At 44.9% G+C, this 24880-nt stretch overlaps 2 protein-coding genes across 4 annotated transcripts in view; one reads left to right on the forward strand and one right to left on the reverse strand.

Moving 5' to 3' along the window:
• The first annotated feature begins 481 nt into the window (after positions 1-481).
• On the forward strand, positions 482-7309 carry paqr3a (progestin and adipoQ receptor family member IIIa). The gene is given in 8 exon segments (XM_047016825.1): positions 482-833; positions 1303-1519; positions 2585-2747; positions 3614-3634; positions 3636-3770; positions 5292-5483; positions 5767-5857; positions 5991-7309. Coding segments are annotated over 8 exon segments (1023 nt in total). The 5' UTR covers positions 482-772; the 3' UTR covers positions 6134-7309.
• Positions 7310-7615: 306 nt separating this feature from the next.
• bmp2k (BMP2 inducible kinase) overlaps positions 7616-24880 on the reverse strand; it is a 28522-nt gene continuing 11257 nt past the window's right edge. For 2 of the 3 annotated variants that reach the window (XM_047016822.1, XM_047016823.1), the window contains exons 3-16: positions 24748-24853; positions 24492-24634; positions 23803-23924; positions 21805-21886; positions 19885-20017; positions 19478-19581; positions 19206-19285; positions 18292-18431; positions 17843-18069; positions 17441-17512; positions 16378-16550; positions 16021-16205; positions 15687-15773; positions 7616-10228 (exon numbers count right to left, since the gene is read on the reverse strand). In XM_047016822.1, the coding sequence (XP_046872778.1) occupies positions 8760-10228; positions 15687-15773; positions 16021-16205; positions 16378-16550; positions 17441-17512; positions 17843-18069; positions 18292-18431; positions 19206-19285; positions 19478-19581; positions 19885-20017; positions 21805-21886; positions 23803-23924; positions 24492-24634; positions 24748-24853 (3123 nt within the window). In that variant the 3' untranslated portion in view covers positions 7616-8759. The remainder of the gene's footprint in view (positions 10229-15686; positions 15774-16020; positions 16206-16377; positions 16551-17440; positions 17513-17842; positions 18070-18291; positions 18432-19205; positions 19286-19477; positions 19582-19884; positions 20018-21804; positions 21887-23802; positions 23925-24491; positions 24635-24747; positions 24854-24880) is intronic. The other variant, XM_047016824.1, reaches the window with a different exon arrangement.

Genomic DNA, 24880 nt, shown 5'->3' on the forward strand with positions numbered 1-24880 from the left:
GAATATATTCCAGTCTTACTCATCTGTTCCAGGACTATTTTAGATACATGCTAAGTATTTCTAGGAAAAAAGTGTCTTGACGTTCTAGCACTTGCCCTTGCGTGTGTTATTATCTTGGCAGACCGTTTGACAGTTTGTTGAAGTGGATGTGCTGAGAGGTGTATTAGAGGTGCTAATGAAGAACACACTCCCACTTGAGAATGAAGCAGTTAACTAATCCTGTCTGGGGTGTAAAAAGAGGAGGGAGGAGGACAGGAAGTGTGATTTCCCTCCTAAGGGGCACTCAAACATCTCGCTACAGAAATGTCTGACGAGGAAAATGCCTCGTGAGCGCGTTGCAACAGCAGAGCCCAGAAATCACCGGTTCAAGCTGTCAGAGTCAGATGGGATGTCTTTAGGAAGGACATGGTCTTGTGTGTCTCAGTCATCTCTGAGCATGTGCAGTCCTAGGGTTTACAATTCATAGGTGATCGGGTGGATGGTACATATGCAATCAACATCCATGAAGTTTAATACGCGAAAATCTCAAAGTAATTTAGCGAAGATTACAGTCTTGCTTCAGACTTGCACATATTTTATGCCGAATACAATTACTCAGGCGTTCTACTTCGCATTCTGAAAGGGGTCCTTAATGACGTCGCAGCCATTGACGATTTGGAAAAGGAAACTTGAAACCACTCATGTTGCACGCCAAATAAATGGTTACAGCTACATACAACGCGGTTGTATATGACTATATATATTTGTCCTGTTGTATAATATACATATTTAAATGTATAATACGTCGTACAAGAACACTAATGGGTCCAACTATGCATACACAAAACTGAAAGGTACGTCTCTCGGTACATTAGCTTTTAGCTGGCTATATAGTTAGCCTAGCTACTATAGCAAGCTACCGTAGCCAATAGAAACCGCAACAACAACATATCCAGTCACTAGTGACCAGCTAATGTTGTTTGAGCAGTTCGATGTAGCTAGCTTCGAAATTGGCACGGCTAGTAGAAGCTAGCGGCTTCTTACTAGCTTAACCTAGATAACTTCATGTTTTCCCATTGGTAGCCCGTTAGGTGGCTAACAGTTAGCTAATGCTAAACGATAGCATGTTTCACTTTCAATTCATTCCAACAAAACGAACTTTAATCGTTATGTCTGTTCTTTGTTCGTTTACCATTGTCAACGTTTAACTTCGTTCCCGTTCATGACATTGGCAAGTTGTTGGCTAGCAGGGGACGATAGTACTTGTCAATTGAATTATTTCGTAAGTTATTTTAATTGTGGTTTATGTTCTTCCAATTAAAGTGCATGCCAAGGAGAAAACAACGGATCCGACCATGTCACAAAAACTAATGAAGAGCGCGCACTACATCGAACTGGGCAGTTACCAGTACTGGCCGGTGCTGGTCCCCAGAGGTATTCGGCTTTACACATATGAGCAGATCCCGGTGTTCCTGAGAGACAACCCGTACATCACGGACGGATACAGAGCATACTTACCTTCAAGACTATGCATCAAAAGGTGAGTGAGCACGTCTAAGACACCGGTCAGTTAGGGTTAGGGTTAGTCTACACATGTTGTTGGGTTAGGGTTAGTCTACACATGTTGTTGGGTTAGGGTTAGCCTGAGGGAGTCAGATGGCTGAGCGGTGAGGGAGTCGGGCTAGTAATCAGAAGGTTGCTGGATCGATTTCCCGCCGTGCCAAATGACGTTGTGTCCTTGGGCAAGGCACTTCACCCTACTTGCCTCGGGGGGAATGCTTACTTTAAGTCGCTCTGGATAAGAGCGTCTGTTAAATGTAAATGTTAGTATACACATGTTGTGGGTTAGGGTTAGTCAGGGTTAGTCTACACATGTTGGTGGGTTAGGGTTAGTCTACACATGTTGGTGGGTTAGGGTTAGTCTACACATGTTGGTGGGTTAGGGTTAGTCTACACATGTTGTTGGGTTAGGGTTAGTCTACACATGTTGTTGGGTTAGGGTTAGTCTACACTTGTTGGTGGGTTAGGGTTAGTCTACACATGTTGTTGGGTTAGGGTTAGTCTACACATGTTGGTGGGTTAGGGTTAGTCTACACATGTTGGTGGGTTAGGGTTAGTCTACACATGTTGGTGGGTTAGGGTTAGTCTACACATGTTGTTGGGTTAGGGTTAGTCTACACATGTTGGTGGGTTAGGGTTAGTCTACACATGTTGGTGGGTTAGGGTTAGTCTACACATGTTGGTGGGTTAGGGTTAGTCTACACATGTTGGTGGGTTAGGGTTAGTCTACACATGTTGGTGGTGGGCAGCAGGGAGGCCTAACTTCAATCTCAGCTTCTTAAAACAACTCCTAGGCCTGCATGTACTCAACACCCCTCAATATATCTTCATTCTGGAAACATGCTTATAATTGACATGAATTATCCGTGAGAAATTCAAGCTCAACATATTTGAGTAAAGTCGTTTTAGAGTTCATTTTTGTACTTGGAACATAGAAGATGTCTCCCTACACGTAGTATAATAATAATAACAATGCTAAACAGACTTTAATCCAGCCCTGCTTGCTCCTGATTCCATGATGGGTAATATGACTGTTACCCTGCAGCATCTTCATCCTGTCTAACGAGACAGTGAACATCTGGAGCCACGTGCTGGGCTTTCTGTTGTTCTTCTCCCTGGGCGTGTACGACATGGCCGCCGTGCTGCCCTCCTCCGGCGCCTCCCGCGAGGACTACGTCATCTACTCCATTGGCCTGTTCTGCTTCCAGGTGGGGGCTCTCTTCACCCACACACCTGTTACCATGGTAGCAATACAACCTACTACCACACACCTGTTACCACAGGAGCCAGTGAGTCTACTACCACACACCTCTTACCATGGTAACAGTAGACAGTGTTTCCCACAGATTAGAAAACTATATGTGGCGGGGGGGGGGGGGGGGGGGGGGGGGGGGGGGGGATTGGAAATAATTCACAAAATCAACAACAACAAACAAATAATTTCTGCATATGCAGGTAGCGACGCTGCATACAGGGTGCTAAATAACTATTTAACTGTTCGGCTCCATGACGCCGGGTAAGTAGCTAGCTCTTGAAACTTCTCACCAAAAGAACGTAGGGGAACCTTCGATTAAGACATGTCCGTCGGTACCTAGCGAAAAGTAGCCTCAACTTTCCTAGACCTTTAGCTACGGCACTAATGCTGAAGGCTCGCTGATGTAGCTGTCGGTCTCACTAGAACGGCGTATGCATTGTTGCTAACGTGTGCTGACGTAGTGACTGTGTGTGTATGTGAGAAAGACGCGTGCGTGAAAGAGACGGAGGGAGAGCAGGGAAAGGAAATGCAGCTGAACGAATACGCTGCGTGTTTTTACCTAAATAGCGATAAAAAAAAATGTTTTACGAAACGCAATGTGTGGCGGCCGGAGTTGATTCTGTGGCGCACCGCCACAAATTAGTCTATGTGTGGGAAACACTGGTAGAGTCTAATACGACACACCTGTTTATCCAAGTGTGTTACTGTGAGGTGTGTGTTTGTGCTGTTCCTCCAGGTGTGAGTTGTGTGCGTCCAGGTGTGTTATTGTGTGTGTTCTGTGTGTCCAGGTGTGTTATTGTGTGTGTTCTGTGTGTCCAGGTGTGCATGCTATGCTCGGTGGGGGTACCACCTGTTCTGCTGCCACCGCTCTGAGAAGACGAGCCGGCGCTGGATGGCGCTGGACTACGCGGGCATCTCCATCGGGATTCTGGGGTGCTACGTGCCTGGAGTCTTCTATTCCTTCTACTGCAACAACGTAGGTCCACTTCCTGCCTCGAGTCTTCTACTCCTACTGCAACAACGTAGGTCCACTTCCTGCCTCGAGTCTTCTACTCCTCCTACTGCAACAACGTAGGTCCACTTCCTGCCTCGAGTCTTCTACTCCTCCTACTGCAACAACGTAGGTCCACTTCCTGCAGCCCCCTCTGCCCAGGCCTGTAACAGCCTGCTAACCCAGCAGGACAGGACAACCAGCTTAGAGACCAGACACAACCCTGTCTAGATGGTGTGCTACCCTTAGAGGCATATCCTTTGGAATAGTTGTCTTTTAGATGAAAACAAGATTATTCTATGTCAAATTTTACTCTGACTGTCCATTTTGTTAATAAGATGTTTTCGTAGAACAGTCTGTTATTACATTAGGGAGAATTTAGGAAAATGTGATAATGTTTGCACACTGACAATGTGGGCACTTGATAGACTTGGGTCACATAAAGTGATGTTACCCTGCAGCACATTGGACTGAGTTTGATCACACGTTCCCCAGAGACTCGATGTACTCAGCTAGTACAGTTTGACATGGTCGCCTCTTGAAGTAGATAATTGAAAAAAGCAGGAGTAAAGCCCATAGTTTGGTGTGCTTGATGAGCTGATTGTTCCCAGCACAGAAGCACGGTGAAATCTCAGTGCTGGAACAAGCACCTCAGGCGTGGGTGAAGTCGTCTCCGTCGCCCACCTGTTCTTGCGGGTGTGACTCTTCTGAGTTCTGGCCGTGGCTCCGGCTCGTGGGGCCCCCCCCCCCCCCCCCCCCCCCCCCCCCCCCCCCCCCCCCCCCCCCCCCCCCCCCGCCGCGCGCATATTGGAAGTGCCGAGCTATTGTGCCCCCCAGAACGCAGCTGAAATCTGCTCCAGTCCAAACCAGATGGCTGCGTTCATGAAACAGTCCGTCACTCCTATTCCCCACCATATGACATTCACACTTAGGGGAGCCATCTCCAAATCCCCTCCTCTCTGCCAAGACTGGGGCTCCGCTTATGGACGTTGTCTCCCATCAGCCAACTCCCTAAAGAAAACAGCAGTTATATTTAGTCAAACTCTAACGATACAGTGCAGTTGGAATTTTTATGGATGGGTTTGTGTTGGAAAATTAAATTTTGGCAAAATGCATCTTATCCAGATTTAAGTGGGAATAGGTTTCAATCTTGGCATTTCAGATTGGGCATTTTACAGCATGCAAATTTATTCACTGTGAAATTCGTCAGGACTTGTCTTGTGAGGATGTGTTTGAATGGCAGCCAAGGCTTCATGTCCGTTAAATTGCAAAACCTTCACTTGCATTTAAATTAAGGTGTGGGGTTTCATTCCTCAAACATTCAACAGTTACATTTATGAACAAACTATAGTGCTGAATCACATGTCCTGGACCCCAGCATGTGAAGCATCCTCTGCTGTAGCAGCCTCATGTTACATAGCAAACGATATTGTCCATACCTATAGATTATACCAATCTGTATGAGTATTTCTGCCATGCCTGTTGACCTGTGGTGGTGTTCCTCAGTACTGGCGGCAGGTGTATCTGGTGACTGTGCTGGCGATGATCCTGGCTGTGTTCCTGGCTCAGATCCACCCCCACTACCTCAGCCACCAGCGGCTGCGCTCGCTCACCTTCTGCTGTGTGGCTGGCTGCGGCCTGGTCCCCACCGCCCACTGGGTGCTGCTCAGTGGAGGCTTGTCCTCTGACATCGTGCAGGTCAGTTCCCTAGCAGGAACCAACCACTGGAACACTGTTGGGTTGGTTTAAGAAGGGACCATGCACATTTACATGAGCACTTTGAGTCCATCATGTTAATGTTGTCTGAAGAAACTGCACTTCCAGTCTCTGATTTTCTGCTGCATTTATTATGCCATTTTTGTACATTGTTTTGGATAAAAGCATCTGCCAAATGAATGACTTGTATCACATATCACCTGACTACAAAACCCAGTTCCTTCCAGTTAGTGTGTCTGGTCGTTGACGACCATCCTGCCCCCAGGTGTTCCTCCCCCGGGTCCTGGGCATGTACGTCATGGCAGCGCTGGCATTCCTCTTCTATGTTTCTAAAGTCCCTGAACGCTACTTCCCAGGTAAGGCCCCAATTCCTGTTGCACTTGTTCACGTTTAACATGTTAGTGGTGATTGTGTGGTATCTGCCGTTACCCCAGGCGAACATGTTAGTGGGAATGGTGGGGGTAATGGTGTGGTATCTGCCATCTCCAGGCCAGCTGAACTACGTGGGCTCCAGCCACCAGCTGTGGCACATCCTGGTGGTGCTGATGTTCTACTGGTGGCACCAGTCTGCCGAGTACATCATGACCTACCGCCACAGCCACCCCTGCCCCGACTACCCACAACACACTTAGGACATGCAACACGCCAAGGAGCCAACACGCCAAGGAGCCGGCAGCATCAGGGCTCCAGGTGGGGCCGGGAGGGTTCAACACGTGTGCAACAGGCCTCAGTGTGGCCTCACATCTGAGGCAACAGGCCTCAGTGTGGCCTCACATCTGAGGCAACAGGCCTCAGTGTGGCCTCACGGCTGAGGCAACAGGCCTTTGTGTGGCCTCACAGCTGAGGTCACCATTGGGTTCAACTGGACGGCCCTTCGCCATCCTCCTAAATGAGCAAAATCATGCCAATGTTACCTTTCAAAACACAAGACTTTATTCTTAAGGATTTTACTCAATTTGAGTGAATATTTGTAGCAGTAACAGATCGAAGGAGGCTGGTTATCTTGACCAACAAAAGCTTTGAAATCCTGAGCAATTCTCCCTTTGTGCTGATCACACAAGGTAGCACATTAATATTGATTTTTTCTTCAATATAACTGATGGAGGATGATATACCACTGACAAGGTACTTGAAACATAAAGGAGCTACATATTTAGTCCCCTTTATGTTATTTACACAAGCAAATGAACTGGGTGAATCTTAACTTCAGTGATGAGTAAAATTCATTACATTGAGTCTAATAAATGTCAACACATTTAGTCAATTATTTATTTTATTGGGGGTGTCTCAGACAGCATATAAACAACTGGGTTCCTCACAGCTACTAGAACGTTCTTCAACACAGTGGTCTAGTGGACCTCTGCTGCCCCTCCGCTGGAGGCTCTCTACACTGTCATCCTCTCATCAGAGGGGATTTAGCTGGATAACTGTATTACTTGTACATTTGTTAAAACGTAAAGCTGTGAGACTGCCGAATTTAGTTTTACCGTAGCAAAATCTGTAGTCTGCCTTCCCCATGAGAATCATACATGATTAAGACTCATCAACATCAGTTGAACATTGACGAAGGCTTTTCATGATGTACTTCTTTAACCTATGAGGGGCTTGTGCAATGACAATGTTACTTGTTTAATTTGTATTCTTAAGTATTTAAACTTGGGAGATTTTGAATGAACAAAAATGTTACTTGGTATTATGTCTGATTCTCGTTTGCGCTGTATTGTCAAATATTTATGCAGAAGTTGATTTCAAAGTAGTTTTGTGTAAGCACATATCCTAATAGGGATTAAAGAGAGGCCTCGGGTCCTTGAGTTTAAAAAATCTTTTCTCTGTTTACATACATTTTCAAGTATCTCTTCTCTTTGTTTAAAATGAATACTACATAAACAGCTTTCTCAGAGTCCTTGCAATGGATTATGGCATTAATCAAAAGTTTATTGCAGTAGACAGCAGTTGGTGTGAGGAGTATGTAAGTATGATTTAATATTTTTAAGGATAAAAACAAATTCAATTAATATATCAATTACAAAGCAGTAACCTGTATATTAATATGATGGATAGAATACTCCGAAGGCCATCTGTGTAAAAAGAGAAGCATGACATTTACCAAAAAATACTTTAAAAGTACATTTATTTTAAAAAGTGAACAATTTATTGGCCGATTTAAATTCATAGTTGTACTGGGTAATATTTTTACTTCTCGTTTCTGCAACATTTGTAGCAGTAGTCATGTAAGACAGTAAAGCTCCACAAGTCTGCAGTAAAAAGATGAACTTTCAATAGCTCCTTATTTTGCTCTTCATTTCAAGAGTGGAAGTGCACACAGTCAGGAAGTCTTTCAGATGGATGCGAGTACTTCCATACATTTCATGCAGGAAATATAATTTCTCTCCAAATAAAATTACATTTGAGGTCAAATATAAATTTCAAAATAGAACAGTACTTTTACACATAGCTGTAATGCTCATAAGTTTGTAAATGGATACCTAATATTCTAGATTAAAACCATTCTGATTAAAAACCCATCTTAAAGAAATTCAACAAATGAATCCCTTCTTGTATTAAATATTTTTTTCTAACTTATCTGAACCAATGACAGAATTTAAAAGTAAAAATATGCATAGAAAAAGGTCTAACTTGTGTGAACTAGTGATAAAGGCCTACTTCAAAACAATTATGCTTCCACAAAGAGTAATGTTATCTATTGTGAACTAGTTTACGAGGTACTGTGCAGCAAGGCGGGGCCTTGTAAGGCTTTATGGTGCTAAATGAATCTTACTGTTGGATGAAGAAGCAGCCCACTACTTTCTATAACCCTAACCCATCCAGCTTCTTATTTCAGTTTTTTGCAGCAACTCAAGCAGTTGGACACTGAGGAAGCTTGTGACAGTATGATCGAGGGAAACCAAAGACATTTTCACTTGTTCAAATGTATCAATGCGATGCTCAGAACACATTATATGATGCAGCATTACAGGCTCCTCAGCAAATAGGTATAGGCGGAAGGAATACAGAACCCGAAATAAATTGTCTGCTCCTCAGGTATAACTTTGTGTTATTCGGTCGTTGTGCATTAAAAGGTCCCCTGCAAAAATAAGGAGACACTTCGGAGGAGTGGTTTAGAAAGCACATGCTAAGGAAACCAACTGCCACAACACCACAAAGCTGCCATCTTCATCATGGCATTGTCCATCCCATAACAGCAAAGACTGTTACACAGCGATGTGCTGGAGTCAGCATTTCTGGAAGACCACATGTTCAGGGTTTGGAAGGGAACGGCGCAGCTCCAAAGGGGTCCAGCTCTCCCTGCTGGGGCGGCTGCTGAGCCCCGCTGCCGCCCTCCGCAAAGGGCACCGCCCCAAAGTCATCCATGATGTTGCTGTCCCCAAAGTCATCCATGATGTTGCTGTCCCCAAGTGCTCCATGCAGAGAGCAGGTCCGGGGTCTGGTGCTGGCTGAGCCCAGGTCCCCCTTTCCATCGGCCAGGCTTTGGTACTGGCCGTGCCGACCACCGTCCTGGGGATGAAAGGGCTTGGCTCCGAAAGGGTCCAAGATGGCATCCTCCGCTGGCAAGGAGGCCCCTTTGTCTTTCCCGTCACTCATCGGCACACCAACACTAATGTTTTCTTTTGAGTCAGAGGTGCTAAGAAACTCATTGCTGCTCTGAGAGTCCCTCCTGCCGACCTTCTTGTGCCTACGGACTCTCTCTGGGGTGCGGAAGTTGGGCTTGTTGCTCTTGCGCCCCCCAGTGGGAGTACCATGGTGCCGCTTGCCGTTGCTTCCAGTGGAAGTGTCCTGCTTGGTTTTCCTCTGGCGTGAAGACAGCTTCTGTAGGCTGCGCTGCTTCAGCCTCTGCTGCTGCAGGGGACTTGGTGCCTCCTCAAAAGATGGACGGAAGATGTCTTCAGCACTTCTGGATGTCATTGGGGCGGTGGGGCCAGGTTGGAAGGGAGAAAACCCAAACACGTCGATGACCTCTGGGGAAATGGGTGGTGTTTGGCCCATGGGGACGTCACTGGAACTCTTTCCTGACTTAGAAAGGTTCCTGCTGAATGGTGCTTTGGTGAAGACATCAAACTCGTCCATGGCCTGCTGCTCTTGGCTAACCTGCCTGAAAGGTGCCCTGGCAAAAATGTCAGCACTCTCTGTGGGCTGCGCTCCTCTAAGGAAGGGAACAGCGCCAAACACGTCCACGGCATTGCCACCAGGGGGCGCTCCCACAGCAGCTCTGGGAGACTCCGGAGGGGTGATCAGGGACTCCTGCGGACTGGGACAAATGCCCACAACTGCATCTTTAGTGCCTGGAAGCTTTCTTGCTCGACCCTTGATCTTCCTGGTGTCGTAGTCCGAGTCAGAGCTGTGCTTGTCATCCTCTTCCTCTGCCTCCTCTTCAGAGTCCATGAGCAGAGGTCTCTGGCCCAGGTTCTCAGGTTCTGTGTCGTCATTGAACTCGCCGTGCTCACTGTTCAGTCCTTCATCCTCCTCTGGTTCATCCTCCTCACTGCTCTTGGGGGAAGGTGGATCGGACTCAAAGTCACTGTCAGACTCCTCCCCCGGCCTGCGGGTGTGCGGGCTGGCAGAGTTGTCTTTCCTCCGCCCTGGTTTGTGCTCCTTTGCTGCTGGTGGCAGGTTCTCCTCGGTGGTTGGAGCAGGAAGGGGCTCAAGGCCGAGACCAGGGAGGCTAAGGTCTACGCTGGTCTGGTCAGTCAACATCACACTGGATCTTCCTGGAGAAAGGGAAATTAAATGGATAATTAGAAGATAGAGAATATGCTGCAAAAGAAGATGCACATGAAGTCTAATGGGACATAACCTATGCAAGGTAATATGTGAGATCTGAATGTGAGAGCAGCGTTTTCTGTCACAAAAACTGCATTTATACATGAACAATATGAAGATGAAATTCAAAATCCTAAACCCTACTTTCCAGATTATCAAAAAATCTCCCTAGATCGCTAGAGCTGTACAGATGGACCATAACTTAATACAATAAGGGTTTAAAGACAATACAAAGAGTGGAGGGGGGTAACATCTTAAGATTTGAAACATGATTGTTATGTTGTAAATAAGACAACAATGCTTCTTTAGCTCTTGTAAATTCTCTAATATCACAAGGATGTAGTCGTCTCAATCTGGATTACATGACCACTCCGGTTGGATTTCCCAATGTGTCCTTCATGACATCTTGGAATTATTTAAGAAAAATATAAATCCCAAGTTTGACCCGTGTCAAAGCAGAAGGCACACCAGAGGAACATTACAAAACTCATATGGTCCAAAAGATGCTCTTTTTTTCCATGACTTTATCATGTGACCCAGCAAAAACAGCCTTTATCATGTGACCCAGCAAAAACAGGAATTGGAAGCAGCAGGGGTAAAACCACAAGCCTTTAAAACCTCCAGTTTGATGTAAACCTCCAGTAAGAGGCTGATTCAGACCTCTGAGGGTGACTGTTACTCTCCCATTTATCTTCTAACGGTTTCATTCGAGTAGTTAAAGATATGCCTTTAGACATTAAATGATAGTGAATTGGGTCTAATAAACTGTATACTATATTGCCTTGCAACATGAAACATGTTGCAACTAAAAAGTAAGCATTTGCTGTGTCTGGAGCAGTATCATAAAAGACCAACTTTAGTCTACCAGCCAGATTTCATTTCCTAGGAGTGACATAATTATAGTAGAAATATGAGCATAAACTCCCTGCTGTGCAGACAGAAATGGACATTGTAATATCTGAATCTCAAAACTGAAAAGATTTGACAACAGTTGAGACAATGTTCTAGATAAATTAACAATCAAAGGGAGGTGAAGGAACTTTAAATATAAATATAGGAAACTCTTTAAAGCACTGGTGAGACACGCAAGTCCTCATGTACCGCATCTGGTCTATCTCATCTACGCTATGTCCCTCTGCATCAAAACAATCTGCAGCGCCGCACAATGGAACATCTTTAATCATATAAGAAGATCTAAACCTGGAGAACAAATTTATGTGCTGATGTTCTTATTTGAGGTCAGCGGATTACAGTTACAGCCCTTGTTAAAAGTGGTAATAACATGTAGTACAGAATAATCTTTTTGGGTGGGAGCCAAGGTGGTCTGAGGCCTAGACTTCTCTAGGTCTTAGTGCCTGAAGGTTTTTCACACACTGGACTGTCAGGGCAGCACTGTGGCCACACGGCTGTGCAGTGGATTACCCAGACTCCTCTAGCAGCTGCTGTTAGGGAGTAATGATAAGGGCAGAACAAACCCAAAGTAGAATCAATTTAGAATACGAAAAGCCTCCTGATGTACTGGGCCATGTCATAAAAACTCCTGTCTAAGAATGAGGTTAAGCACTTTTCAGCTGTTCAGTACAGAATCTTTAGAGTGGGAACATATTCAGTTACACAGTCTAATTAACAGGTCTGAGATTAGGTACAACAAAGATATAGGAGACTATGCATCCCAGTCTTTCCATCTGAAGGAAGACAGAATGATCCTACAAACAGCCATTAGTATTTAGCCAACCTTGAATGATGAGATTAGGACAATAAACAGACACGTTAATGGTCACATTAGTCTGCATTCATGACAAGGTCACATACATTTACTGTGTAGGTTTAAATATGAATGTCTACAAATGAATCTTGAGAATCTGGGTTAACCTACAGTGAGTACAAGAAAAAGATTTGGTTATGGGAAAGTAACAAAATTATAATCCAGAAGAATAACTAAATGTTATGTTACATCAACTGAAACAACCAGCCTGTTTTGTACCATTAAATAGTAATTACATTTGTCAAATTTGTACCACGTTAAGTGTTCGTGTGCAAGTTCTTTTAACAGGCAAGGACAATAAACCCTTACCTCCAGAGTACCCCCTGGAAGCACGCACAGGAAACAGGCAAGTCATCATGCAAAGTACGGTTGTAAGGACAGACTACTAAATTAACCTGCCACTACTTTAGACGTTCCTGGTTAGATTGCTCTATGGATTTATACCAAGTTTTAACCTCCATGCAGTTTTACGTTTTAGTACAGTGGGCCAGGCAAGCCATGTATTAGTTTATCTTCACCCGGTTATCTTTTAATGCAACATCTTTCTTTTTAAGGTTGTAAGGACTGCATTGTAGTTCTGTGTCAGTACGATGCAGCAGCAGGAGGTTAGTGAAACATTCTGGTGCACAAGTTAGACAGCCATGCTAGGAGGAACATCTTGCTCAGGTGGTGTAATGGTGGGCCGACACTATTTGTCCCTAAAGTATTTTATACCGTTACAAGAAAAATGAACAAAAGTGTTTTTACTTTTGAATATGTTTATTTATCGTTGGTAGTCTATAAAGAAACACATTCACACTCACAGTATGATACAGAATCCTGTACAGTGTCTGTTGTAAAACAGAACATGTTATACAACTTATCTAAAAATGGATTTACCACATGAAGTGGAACATTACAGCTGAAAATGTGTTTCCAAACAGAGTTTACATTTTTAAACTGATATCTGTACTTTTACAAGAACAGTTTAAATCAACAGGAATAGCGAACAGAATGCTCATGTTTTGGGGTTCAGTAACACCTTAAGAAACCCACTATCTTTGAATTGAAACCAAGCCACAAAACCAAGGATGCAAAATAAAAAAATAACAAAAAAGTCAAACATTAACATATTTATAATCATTTCTGAACAGTATTTGTGGGGTCTTAACCAACCGCAAATTGCTCATTAATGTATCCTTTTTGTCTGGCACTTTTATCATCAGTGCAGTCAAATGGCTTTACGCGTCCCTTCAAACTTCTTTTGTTTAATAAATACATTATGGCTGTCAATTTAGAATCTTTCCACCACTACACAATTTGAACAAGATGTTTCAGTATGGCTGTTGTACAAAATGAAAACGAGGTATGAAAGGGAATTCATGAATGAAAGGGTCATGGGTCGAGAGATCAAGTGATGAAATGCAGGAACACATTTTGGGGATTCCCCGACGACAACTGTTTTGGAGTAAACTTACCTTTGGTGAAAAATAACTAAATGAATGCAGGCATTAGATTTTTGTAAACAAATTTTAAAACGACTTGTGTGTCTCGATGCAAAACCAGGAATGACCTGCGAGCTAACGTAATCAACGTTACAAACAGATTGAAAGGCAGTAACTGCATTACCCTTTCTGACTATGAACTAAGGGATTTTGTGATAGACTGCAGTTGAAAGTATTTTTCTTTAAGTAAATGTCAGTGTCATTAAAGGTGCAATGAGGCTATCAACATGCCTCCCTCGTAGTGGTTAGAGCACCGAGACAACAAAGTCTCCCACAAGTCTTCGGCTCCCTTCATCAGGAGTTCTCTAAACTAACTCAATGAAACTTTGCCCTAGCACCTTCATTTTACTAGCACTAACTTTAATCACGGCCAACAAAGGTGTTATGATATGATGATATATGGACTGGAATGTTCCCTCAAAATAAACACTGCAAAAAAGTTTGCTAAAGTGGATGTTTGAAACTGACTGTTGGAATCCCTGAATGTCTTCTTGACTGCCACTACAGAGAAAAAACAAACATTTTAACAACAACACTGGCAGAAATATTCATATTGGCTGATCTAGAATCTGTAACCAAATTCCTTCGAGCCATCAAATTGGGATGACACCCATCTTATACAGGGCCTAAACACCCATCCTATTACATTGTCTAACCAAAATCCTCCCTTCAAACCGTTTGGCTTTGGTTGTGATCAATTTGATCACAAATCATTAGCAATAAGTAGAAACATATATACTGGATACTGTATATTTCAATGTAATAATAATGATGTTTTGCATCATTGTATTGCAGTTATGTAATCTATGCTGCAGATATCACATATCATAATTATATATATCTGGACACAGTTGAGCCATTAAATACATTCTATACATTTCAAAAAGTTTGATCTCGATTGGGTATAAAATTACCAATTCACATTTAAGGAGCACTAAGTACATAGGCCCAGAAGCTTATTGCTGCCACAATACATCCAGACATACTGCACTTCCATGGACTGATATTCACATGATCTTCCTACTGTAATGTTAATGAGAGAGGCTGGAGCCTCCTAAGGCAGGACAAAGCAGGCGTGTTGACGAGGCACACAGGAGAGGGTATAAACCTTAACCCGTCCAGCCCAGACCAACAGAAACATGAGGTCCAGGTGACACCTACTCTTAGAAACACACAAGCAGAGCTTTAAAACGAGGGCCAGTTCAACTCTACGCCAGACCTAATGTAAACACATGGCTAAACAGACACTAAATGGCAAGTTCTGGGAAGCAAATATTCGACAAGTGATATTCATCTTTCAAGACTAGTTTCTAAGCGTACCTGTTTTGTGCTCAAGCATATGTTGGTAACACCCATAGAGTATTAGCACACAGAAAGTAGTGCAAGTATCGCAACTAGGTATTCCAGTTACCAAGCTTGTCCTTGAGTACCCAAGCATTTCATGTAATTCTCTGTATCACCCAACTTGACACTTTTACTATACATAGATCTAGGGATCGTATTAATGTATAGTAAAAAGTTCTCTCAATCCAAATCCCCAGTTAGGTTTACCCAAGAGTTAAGACAAATCTTGCTTGTTCACGTGGCTACAATTGTCTGAAATGGGCCATTGCCCTTTGCTAAACTTTCCCTTCAGGTTAATTTAAGTATTTGCACCCCCACCCCTCCTCTAAGGGGTAAGCATGACTCTTCACATTTGACCTAATTGACTACAAAGCACCCTTTCACACTCTGGGGGATTCTCTGAAGAGAGATCATCAGGTTCTGATACCCCACCACTCATCCTAAGTACCACATGCTGCCCTGGCTGTGAGCAGGGGGGAGCAGGGGTACTGGAGGGGGAGCGGGGGGTACTGGAGGGGGAGCGGGGGGTAATGGAGGGGGAGCGGGGGTACTGGAGGGGGAGCGGGGGGTACTGGAGGGGGAGCGGGGGGTACTGGAGGGGGAGCGCGGGGTACTGGAGGGGGAGCGGGGGGTACTGGAGGAGGAGCGGGGGGTACTGGAGGGGGGGCTGGAGGGGGAGGAGAGGGTACTGGAGGGGGGGCTGGGGTACTGGAGGGGGAGCTGGAGGGGGGTACTGGAGGGGGGGCTGGAGGGGGAGGAGAGGGTACTGGGCTCCACAGTGTTGGGTCGTCTCAGGGCTCCATCATGACTTGCCTGCTCCAGCCAGGAAGGGGACCGAGCCAAACAGGTCCTCAGGGACGAGGGGCGTGGGGGGGGCAGGCGCTCTGTCCACAGGCTTGCCTGCAGAGCAGGGGAGGGACTGATTACACAGAGAACACCAACTCCTACCAAGAGGATCACATCTCTGGAAGCTTTCAGGATTCAGAACATGAAAATACAACAATTCAAATACAAACATTCTAAAACTCCACAGTGCCAAGCCTGTCCCAGTGCTGGCATGGTGAATCCAACTCCACAGTGCAGCCTGTCTCAGTGCTGGCATGGTGAGTCAGAGGGTTTGTATTTGAGTGGTTGTGTGTGTGCGTACCTGCTCTGAGCAGGTCAAACTCTCGGTCCAGCAGTTCCTCCTCGGTGAGCCTGGAGAAGTTGTCCTCTCCGAAGGGGTTCCAGCGAGACATGTCTGGGGGGTTGCTGATGGCACCCTGGGGGGGAGGGGTCACCAGGGGGGTCACCACCCCGGGGGCCTGAGGGGGGGTCACCATGCCAGGGGCTCTGAGGGGGGAGATGCTGGGTGAGGCTTGTGTGCTGGCTGGAGGTGGAGTGTGTGTGTGTAGCCATGTTGTCCATCATTTTTCAACAGTGCACCAACACTAGTCCCAGAGTCCTACACTAGTAGAACCCTACATTACCCACAGTCCAACACTCGTTCACATCACTACGTTACCTGGTGTTGGTGTATGGAGGGTCCACAGGTGGAGATCCTGACGGGTGAACAGGTCCAGCCCCTGCAGGGCTGTAGGAGCCCAGGGGCAGCTGGAAGTCCAGAGGGGAGGCCAGGTATGGGAGTGGCTGGGGGCTGTGCTGCTGCTGGACGAAGGCCTGCTGGTACTGGTGCATCTGGTGGAGGGAACAAGGACATGGAATTACCCAGCTGCAGGTAATACAGGATACTGCACATGGTTTAGTACAGCCCTACACTACCCACATTCCTACACTAGTACAGTCCTACACTACTAGTACAGTCCTACACTTGTCCTACCATGGAGACATGGAAGAAACAGCACTCAAATTTAGCTTCCCTGAACAATTATGAAGAGAGGGAGAAAGATTAGAGAAATAAAGAGTGCAAGGCAGAGATCCCAACAGTGTAATTGCTTCATATGTTACGATTTAACACAGAGAAATGAGTCGATCCCCCCCTCCTATCCCCTGGTGGTTGTGAGTGGAGAGCAGATTGCCTCAGAAATTAAACAGATGGTAACCGTTCGGTGGAAAGAAGCTAAAAATTGCGCCGCCTTTACATCATGTATTTGGAAGCCTTGTGTTTGCTTCCTGAGTGGAGGGGATGTAAATAGCGTTCTTCAGGACTTAAAAAAATAAAATAATTAAGAGTTAAGACGTTACAGATGATCTGTACACACTCGGTAGAATCGAAGCCGAGTTTTACTTTGTATTCGGTTTGTTAAGATTCAGTTTGTCAAAAGAAAGAAAATGTTGAAAGAAAATACATTTTTAAGACCACCCCAATTAAATGTGAATCTTGTTTAAGATATTACACCGGTTACAAAACTGGTGCTATACTGTTCTTTACTGCCCATCAAGCATCACAACATGTCACTGGTTAGACTAGGGTTGGACTGTAGTGTAGTGGACCTGGCTATAATCTCACCATGGCTGTGTGGTGGACCTGGCTCTAATCTCACCATGGCTGTGTAGTGGACCTGGCTCTAATCTCACCATGGCTGTGTAGGGTTAGGGTTACCATGGCTGTGTAGGGTTAGGGTTACCATGGCAGTGTAGTGGGCCTGGTGTTGATACAGAGGCTGCATCATCATGTGCTGCTGCAAGGCCTGCTGGTACTGAGGAGGGAGGGGTAGAGATTAAACATTATGGAGTAGATCCCATTTTGGAGTAGAATGTGGACAAATGTACCAGCAAAAACATACTTAAAGGCAAAAACAAAGAATAACCAACAAAATCTGATGTCACCACAATAATCACATTAGTCAGACTGGCCTAGCGTGGGGTTGCTGCTGCTGTTGTGTGTACCTGGAGGTATTGGAACTGTTGTGTGTACCTGGAGGTATTGGAACTGTTGTGTGTACCTGGAGGTATTGGAACTGTTGTGTGTACCTGGAGGTATTGGAACTGTTGTGTGTACCTGGAGGTATTGGAACTGTTGTGTGTACCTGGAGGTATTGGAACTGTTGTGTGTTTGCCTGAACAGTATGTTGTTGTAGCTGCTGAAGTCGCAGGTCTCCTGGCTGCAGTTGCTGCAGAACACGATTCTGCAGGCCGCTCTGCTGCAGGCCGCTCTGCTGCAGGCCGCTCTGCTGCAGGCCGCTCTGCTGCAGGCCGCTCTGCTGCAGGGGTTGCTGTGTCAGCATAACTGAAGGCCCGTTCCCAGGAGTTGGAGCTGCAAATGCAGGAACACGCACACAGAATACCACTTTAGAGTAAAACAGAGAGAACAGAATACCAAAACAATGACAGCACATCTGTGCTACTTCTGCATGATCTCGTCCATGGATCCAAAAGAAACATGAAGGAAAAGAAAAGGATTGTGAATACATGTTCATGTGCCATACGTTGAGATGTTTCGAGGGTGTGTGCATGCGGACTGTTTGCATCTGTGCACCTTTCTGGCCGTTGCTGACAGGGGCAGAGGGCACAGGCATCTTGGCAGGGGGGACGGTGGGGAGGGCGTTGCTGCCAGCCGCCTTCGGACGCTGCCTCGGGGCGATGGATGTCTCCGTAGGGCCCACACTCTCAGTTATCCTGGAACCACCAGAAACACTCATTATCCTGGAACCACCAGAAACACACTCTATCCTGGAACCACCAGAAACACAGTCATTATCCTGGAACCACCAGAAACACTCTCATTATCCTGGAACCACCAGAAACACACTCTATCCTGGAACCACCAGAAACACACTCTATCCTGGAACCACCAGAAACACAGTCATTATCCTGGAACCACCAGAAACACTCTCATTATCCTGGAACCACCAGAAACACACTCTATCCTGGAACCACCAGAAACACAGTCATTATCCTGGAACCACCAGAAACACTCTCAGTTATCCTGGTACCACCAGAAACACTATTTTCCTGGAACCACCAGAAACACTAATTTTCCTGGAACCACCAGAAACACACTATCCTGGAACCACAGAAAACACTCATTATCCTGGGACCACCAGAAACACAGTCATTATCCTGAAACCACCAGAAACACCCATTATCCTGGAACCACCAGAAACACAGTCATTATCCTGGAACCACCAGAAACACCCATTATCCTGGAACCACCAGAAACACAGTCATTATCCTGGAACCACCAGAAACACAGTCATTATCCTGGAACCACGAGTTATCCTGGAACCACCAGAAACACTCAGTTATCCTGGAACCACCAGAAACACTCATTATCCTGGAACCACCTGAAACACATTATCCTGTGAAAATGGACCCCACGTACAACCATTACACAAGGGTCATGGTCAGGTCCTACTCCTGAGGTCAGGTGCTACACCTGCTGAGGTGTACCTGGCTTTTGTCATGCTCCTCCTGGCTGCGACCTCGCTGGCGGTTAGCGGCTCCGGAAGGGCTGTGGGCAGGGGTGAGCTCTGAGGAGAAGAACACACACAACATCAACACACTGCTGACGAACGCCGATCGTGACAAACCCAACAAGGTATTACTGCCACAAGGACTTAACTAATACCTGCATGAGGAGAAATAAGCTACAAACATGAATGTTCCAAAAAAGTTATCCGTTTATTTAAGGTGGGAAAGAGGCAGTGTTTGAAACCACTTACAAAGAGGTTTGGCACTGGGCAGTCCTTCCCAGCAAACTTGAAGGCAAAGTAGGAGACTTGATAGATGTCAGGCCTCTTCTCCTGCTCTGGCTCAAGCATGTATCCTGAACAGTGGGAGGAAACGGAGGAATACTAGTCAACAGGATCTAGTCTCAAACCGACATCTAACTATCAAGAGAATGTTAACAAATTATCCCATTCGGTTATAAGGTATGTTCATATCTGCAGCTGCCACATTTGGCCACAAGGGGGAGCTATTGACTAAATTTGGACATGCGAAAAGTTCTCTTCGGGACAAATTAATATTTCATGTGATTTATGGAAATATAGTGATAGATGGCATTGCTTGATTGATGTGGCTGATTGTGGTTTGTTATTTTGAAAAGTTGAGAAAAAGTCCTACTTACTGATTAAGCAGTGCAGCTTGAAGGAGAATTTGGAATTATCCGGAATGATAAAGGATCCGTCACATATGGCAACTTGACTCTCCCCAAACGGAAGAGAGAAGAAGCACAGCTTGTACAACAAGCATCCAAGTGCCTGCAACACACCCATACAGTCAGACGCAGAAACCACAAAGGAAGGATTTGTTGCTAAATAACCGCCCACACATCAAAGCTTCTATATGATCCCAATCTGGCAAGTTCTTTGAAATACACTAGAACTCACCAAGCACACCTCTGTCATGTACCTCGAGTTATACACAGTGTTTCCATCTGACTAAGCTCTTAACTCTGTCTATATTCTGTTTATTTCAGACTTGGCTGTTTAGCTGACGTAGTCATGACAGATGAAAGGGAATTCAGAATGAGCCTGGGGCAGGCTGAAGTGTCCATGTTACATTAGTAGTGCTGTCAAACGATTAAAATATTTAATTGCGATTAATTGCGTTAATGTCTTAGTTAACTCGCGATTAATCGCACATTTTTATCTATTCTAAATGTCCCTTGATTTCTTTTTGTTCCGTTATTTTATCTCATTTTAATGCTCTTATCAACATGGAAAAGTGGATTGGATTGCTTAGTGCAAATGTTTTTAATTTTTTTCAAACAACATTGCAATCGCCTGGCTTTAAAGAGGGAGCGGAGAATTCGCATCAGTTGTGTGCTTGGCCATCAAGTGGTATTTTAGACTGGACGACGTGCTGCGATGATAGCTCAGTTCACAATGACAAAACACACAGATAACTTTGGTCTTGTCAATGGAACCATTTGGCTACTTTTTTTTAAGTAAACTTTCCATTCAGAATCTTATTGGCATCCATGTCGGCGTCTCGCGCTCGCCATCCACTCAAAACGTTAGCCTACTACTCTTTAGCCGGCTTGCAAGCCCAAACAAGTGTGTGTGGCGTTCCTGTTGTTTTGTTTCCTGTCTAGCTAGATCCGGTGTGGTGTTGTAGTTTTTCTAACGTCCGTAGTTGTTGCAACAGCATGTGAAAAAAACTACAAAGTTTGCTTGGCCAAAAAGAACGTTAATCGTGCGATAAAAACATTGAGGCCGTTAATAACGCATTAAATTGACAGCACTATTTATTAGTCATCAGACAGGCCCAGCTAGACTACTAGCCTTGAAGGGTTAGGGTTAGCCTTGAAGGGTTAGGGTTAGCCTTGAAGGGTTAGGGTTAGCCTTGAAGGGTTAGGGTTAGCCTTGGAGGTCTCTTCCTGCAGACAGGCCTCCCTACGACTGTATAACCAGTATGACTGTATAACCAGTATGACTGTATAACCAGGATGTGTTTGAGCTAGACACTGATGTGTGTCAAATGATGTGTCTAGACTGGACAAGTGAAATTGGTTTCCACATCACTGGTAATTTCCTAGGCTGTATGTCTGCTGTGTGTCTCTCCTACAGCACAGTAAGTTCCCCAAAACCTTAACCTCTTGCCTGGTAACCTGCCTGACCAGCAATACTGAGTAACCTATAGGAATGCAGGACGGCAGGAGTGACTAAGGAAGGACATGATCAACCAGGCTCCTCCCCTGGTTTCCTGGAGAGACACTGTGGTCAGACATGTGGTAGGCTTGCTAGCCAGTCAGCACCTACCAAGTGCTGCGATAACAGACACATCCTTAGAAGCTGTTACTTACTCTGCATGTATTTATGCCAACTACAAATTGAGGTCCGAGTTAGTGACCATCAGCATGACAGCATGCCCCAGGCCCAACTCGACAGAACTACAAACATGGCCCAGGCTTACCCAGACAGAACTACAAACCCAGACAGAACTGCATGGATTAGCCTACTGTAGTAAAGGTGCATTATTCAAACAGGTTTGGTTGCAATCACCGGCAGGAGGCCAAACCAGCTTTGCTTGGAAACACACTTACCCATATATCTGCCTTTGGGGTGATGGGTTTCCCTGCATACAGATTGATCATCTCTGGGGCTCGATATGACAGGGTTGTGTACCTGCCAGGAGACAACAGGACGTGGTCAGAGAGGTTAAAGGTAAAACTGCAGCAGGGCAAAGGAGGCGAGGGAAGATTTGTGCGCACACACACACACACACTAATCTAACTATGAAGTGGTATAACTATAAAGTAAAGTAAAGACAGGAATCTGTGTGTGTCTGTGGGGTGATTATCTCAGTAACCGGGAACAAGCAGCCAAAGGGCATGGAGCTAGTGTGGAGGGAATTTATTTTTCTGATAAATTCATATTCCTTTAATTCCTTAAATTCTTGACACAAATATTTGCGCTTTCTACTTTTAAAAACTGTGTAAAACAGTTGTATTACACTGATTACACTTTGTACACCGTTTTTACATGATTACACTTATGTAGTTATTACACATTGTTATTATGCATTGTTATTAGACTGCTACTACAAAGTGTTATTCAACTGTTATTACACACTGTTATTCCGCTGTTATTTGACTGTTAATACAAACTGTTATTCCACTGTTATTTCAAACTCATTCCACATTGCTACCACTGTTCACTTATTACAGTTTTATTAGTGTTATTACACTGTTATTAGGGAGTCAGGTGGCTGAGTGTTTGGGAATGGGCTAGTTGCTGGTGTGATTCCTGGCTATGAAAAATTACGTTGTGTCCCTGGGCAAGGCACTTCATCCTACTTGCCTCGGGGGAATGTCCCTGTACTTACTGTAAGTTACTCTGGATAAGAGCGCCTGCTAAATGACTAAATGTTATTAAACCGTTTTTACATGTATTAGTTTTATTAGTGTTAATACAGTTTTATTAGTGTTATTACACTGTTATAACACTTTGTTACGTAAGGCTGGGATTTTTCTGGTATCAGTACTTTTTCTGACAACTTTACATTCATTTTTTACACAAACGTTTGCTTTCTACTTTTTCACACCGGGTTCGTTAAGTTTCAATCTGCATTTGGTGACATGATCAATATTATTGTCATTGCGTGCCTTTTTTATTTCCTAGCTGTCCCAACAAACGTAAACTAGGCTACGAAGCTACCATGGAGAAAAGAAAAGGCAACAAGAAGAATGAAACTGAGAACACAGAATTCATATGAGAGATGTTCGAAATTGTCGGTTAAAAAAAGATTCCCGACGAATGCACCGTGTCTATCAGTGTTTCCTTTACATGCAGCGGCAGCTCACTGTTGTATCGGGCCAAACTGATTTGTCCCATAGTGACCTAACGTATCCTGTGCGGCTACACTGACTCATACAACAGCAATAGCAGCAGTGCTGATCCTGATCACTAAGACTTGTCATCATCCAATCACATCCCACCCTCATGCATACATTAATTAAATGCTATCATTAAATTAATTAGCTAATTAGCTATCATTATTACAAATGGCTCAAAACAATACACGGTGACACGGTGACAAAGATGCGATCCTAAGCGCAGTAGCAATGGCTACTTTTTACGTGTATTTCAGAGCCCATACTTCTTTAACTTGAGTGAAAAAGTGTAGTCAATACATCAACTTTTACCTGGGTCTTTTAAAACATGAGTATCTTTACTTCTACTTTAGTGAAAGACGTGTACTTTTGCCATCCCTGCAGAAAAGTCTGTAGAACAGACCCACAGGATCACAGTTGTTTGCATGTTTGTTTGATTTACCTCTGGGTCTTTATGTAAAAGGCAATTTTATAGGTTTAGTCCCATTTGCTCTGTGTGCAGAAGTTTCTAGAGGTTTCTACCTCGCTAGTGAGAGTAATCACTTGTGTAAGAGTACAAGGTCAAACTGGGTTTATCGTGCAGTTGTAAATACAATACAGTGACTTATCAATGCTGTACTTTCAGTAGTAACCCTAACCCACAAGCAAAGCCATAGTTGTAAAATCTGATTTACTGACTTGCAAACACGCTTTAGATCACACACTCACTTCTTGATCTCATCCTCCACGGCGGTGACTCCATCTTTGTGCGGGAGCAACACTTTGTGTGTGGCGCTCCCAAAGTCACACAGGACGTAGCTCCCCTGGTCATTCAACAGGATGTTCTCCACCTGCACAAACGCACACAGGCCATGTTTACACAACATGAGCCACACACCTCATAACTGTTATCCAACATCCTCATTCAATAGTGTGTCCATTCCATATATTCAAGATTTACTGCATCATATTTGGAGCTCTAAGTATCCAGTGAGAGCCAGTATCAATAACACTGAGACCCGAACAGTGAGACATAGGGACCCATAGGGTTAGGGTTAGCCAGATACAGCAGGTCTAGGGACTACAGTGTAACGATGTCAGATACAGCAGGTCTAGGGACTACAGTGTAACAATGTCAGATACAGCAGGTCTAGGGACTACAGTGTAACGATGTCAGATACAGCAGGTCTAGGGACTACAGTGTAACAATGTCAGATACAGCAGGTCTAGGGACTACAGTGTAATGATGTCGGATACAGCAGGTCTAGGGACTACAGTGTGGTGATTTCATCACCGGTCCCAAGAGAAAGATCAAGCGAAAGAAGCCTCAGTGCCTTGAGGTTGTCTTGAAGGACCAGGGTGGGGGGTTGGGATGAGGGTTGGGGTTAAGATTAGGGGTTAAGGGTTAGTCTCCTTGCCTTGAGGTCACGGTGGAGGACCGGAGTCTTGCACTGGTGCAGCCGGGCCACCGCCTCACAGGTGTCGCAGAAGATGGTGAGAACCTCAGGCTCGCTAAAGCCCACACCTAGCCTCTCGTTCATCTGCTTCACCACCTGGCCCGCTGGAGAAACACACCCACTTCAACTACCAGGACTAGAATGAACTGTGTGAGAGAGATCCCATGAAGAAGTACCATTAAAGGAGTGATGGGAGGGAGCCAGGAGGAAAGCCTACCTTTACAATACTCCATTAGGATGAGCACCTCCCACACACTGTCAGAGACAGCGCTGATGGAAGAGTCCAGGTACCCCACTATGTTCTTGTGACCAGACAGCTCCTTCTGCAGACCAAAGGACACCGTTGGAAA

Source organism: Hypomesus transpacificus, unplaced genomic scaffold (assembly GCF_021917145.1).
Source record: "Hypomesus transpacificus isolate Combined female unplaced genomic scaffold, fHypTra1 scaffold_42, whole genome shotgun sequence".
Lineage (NCBI taxonomy): Eukaryota > Metazoa > Chordata > Actinopteri > Osmeriformes > Osmeridae > Hypomesus > Hypomesus transpacificus.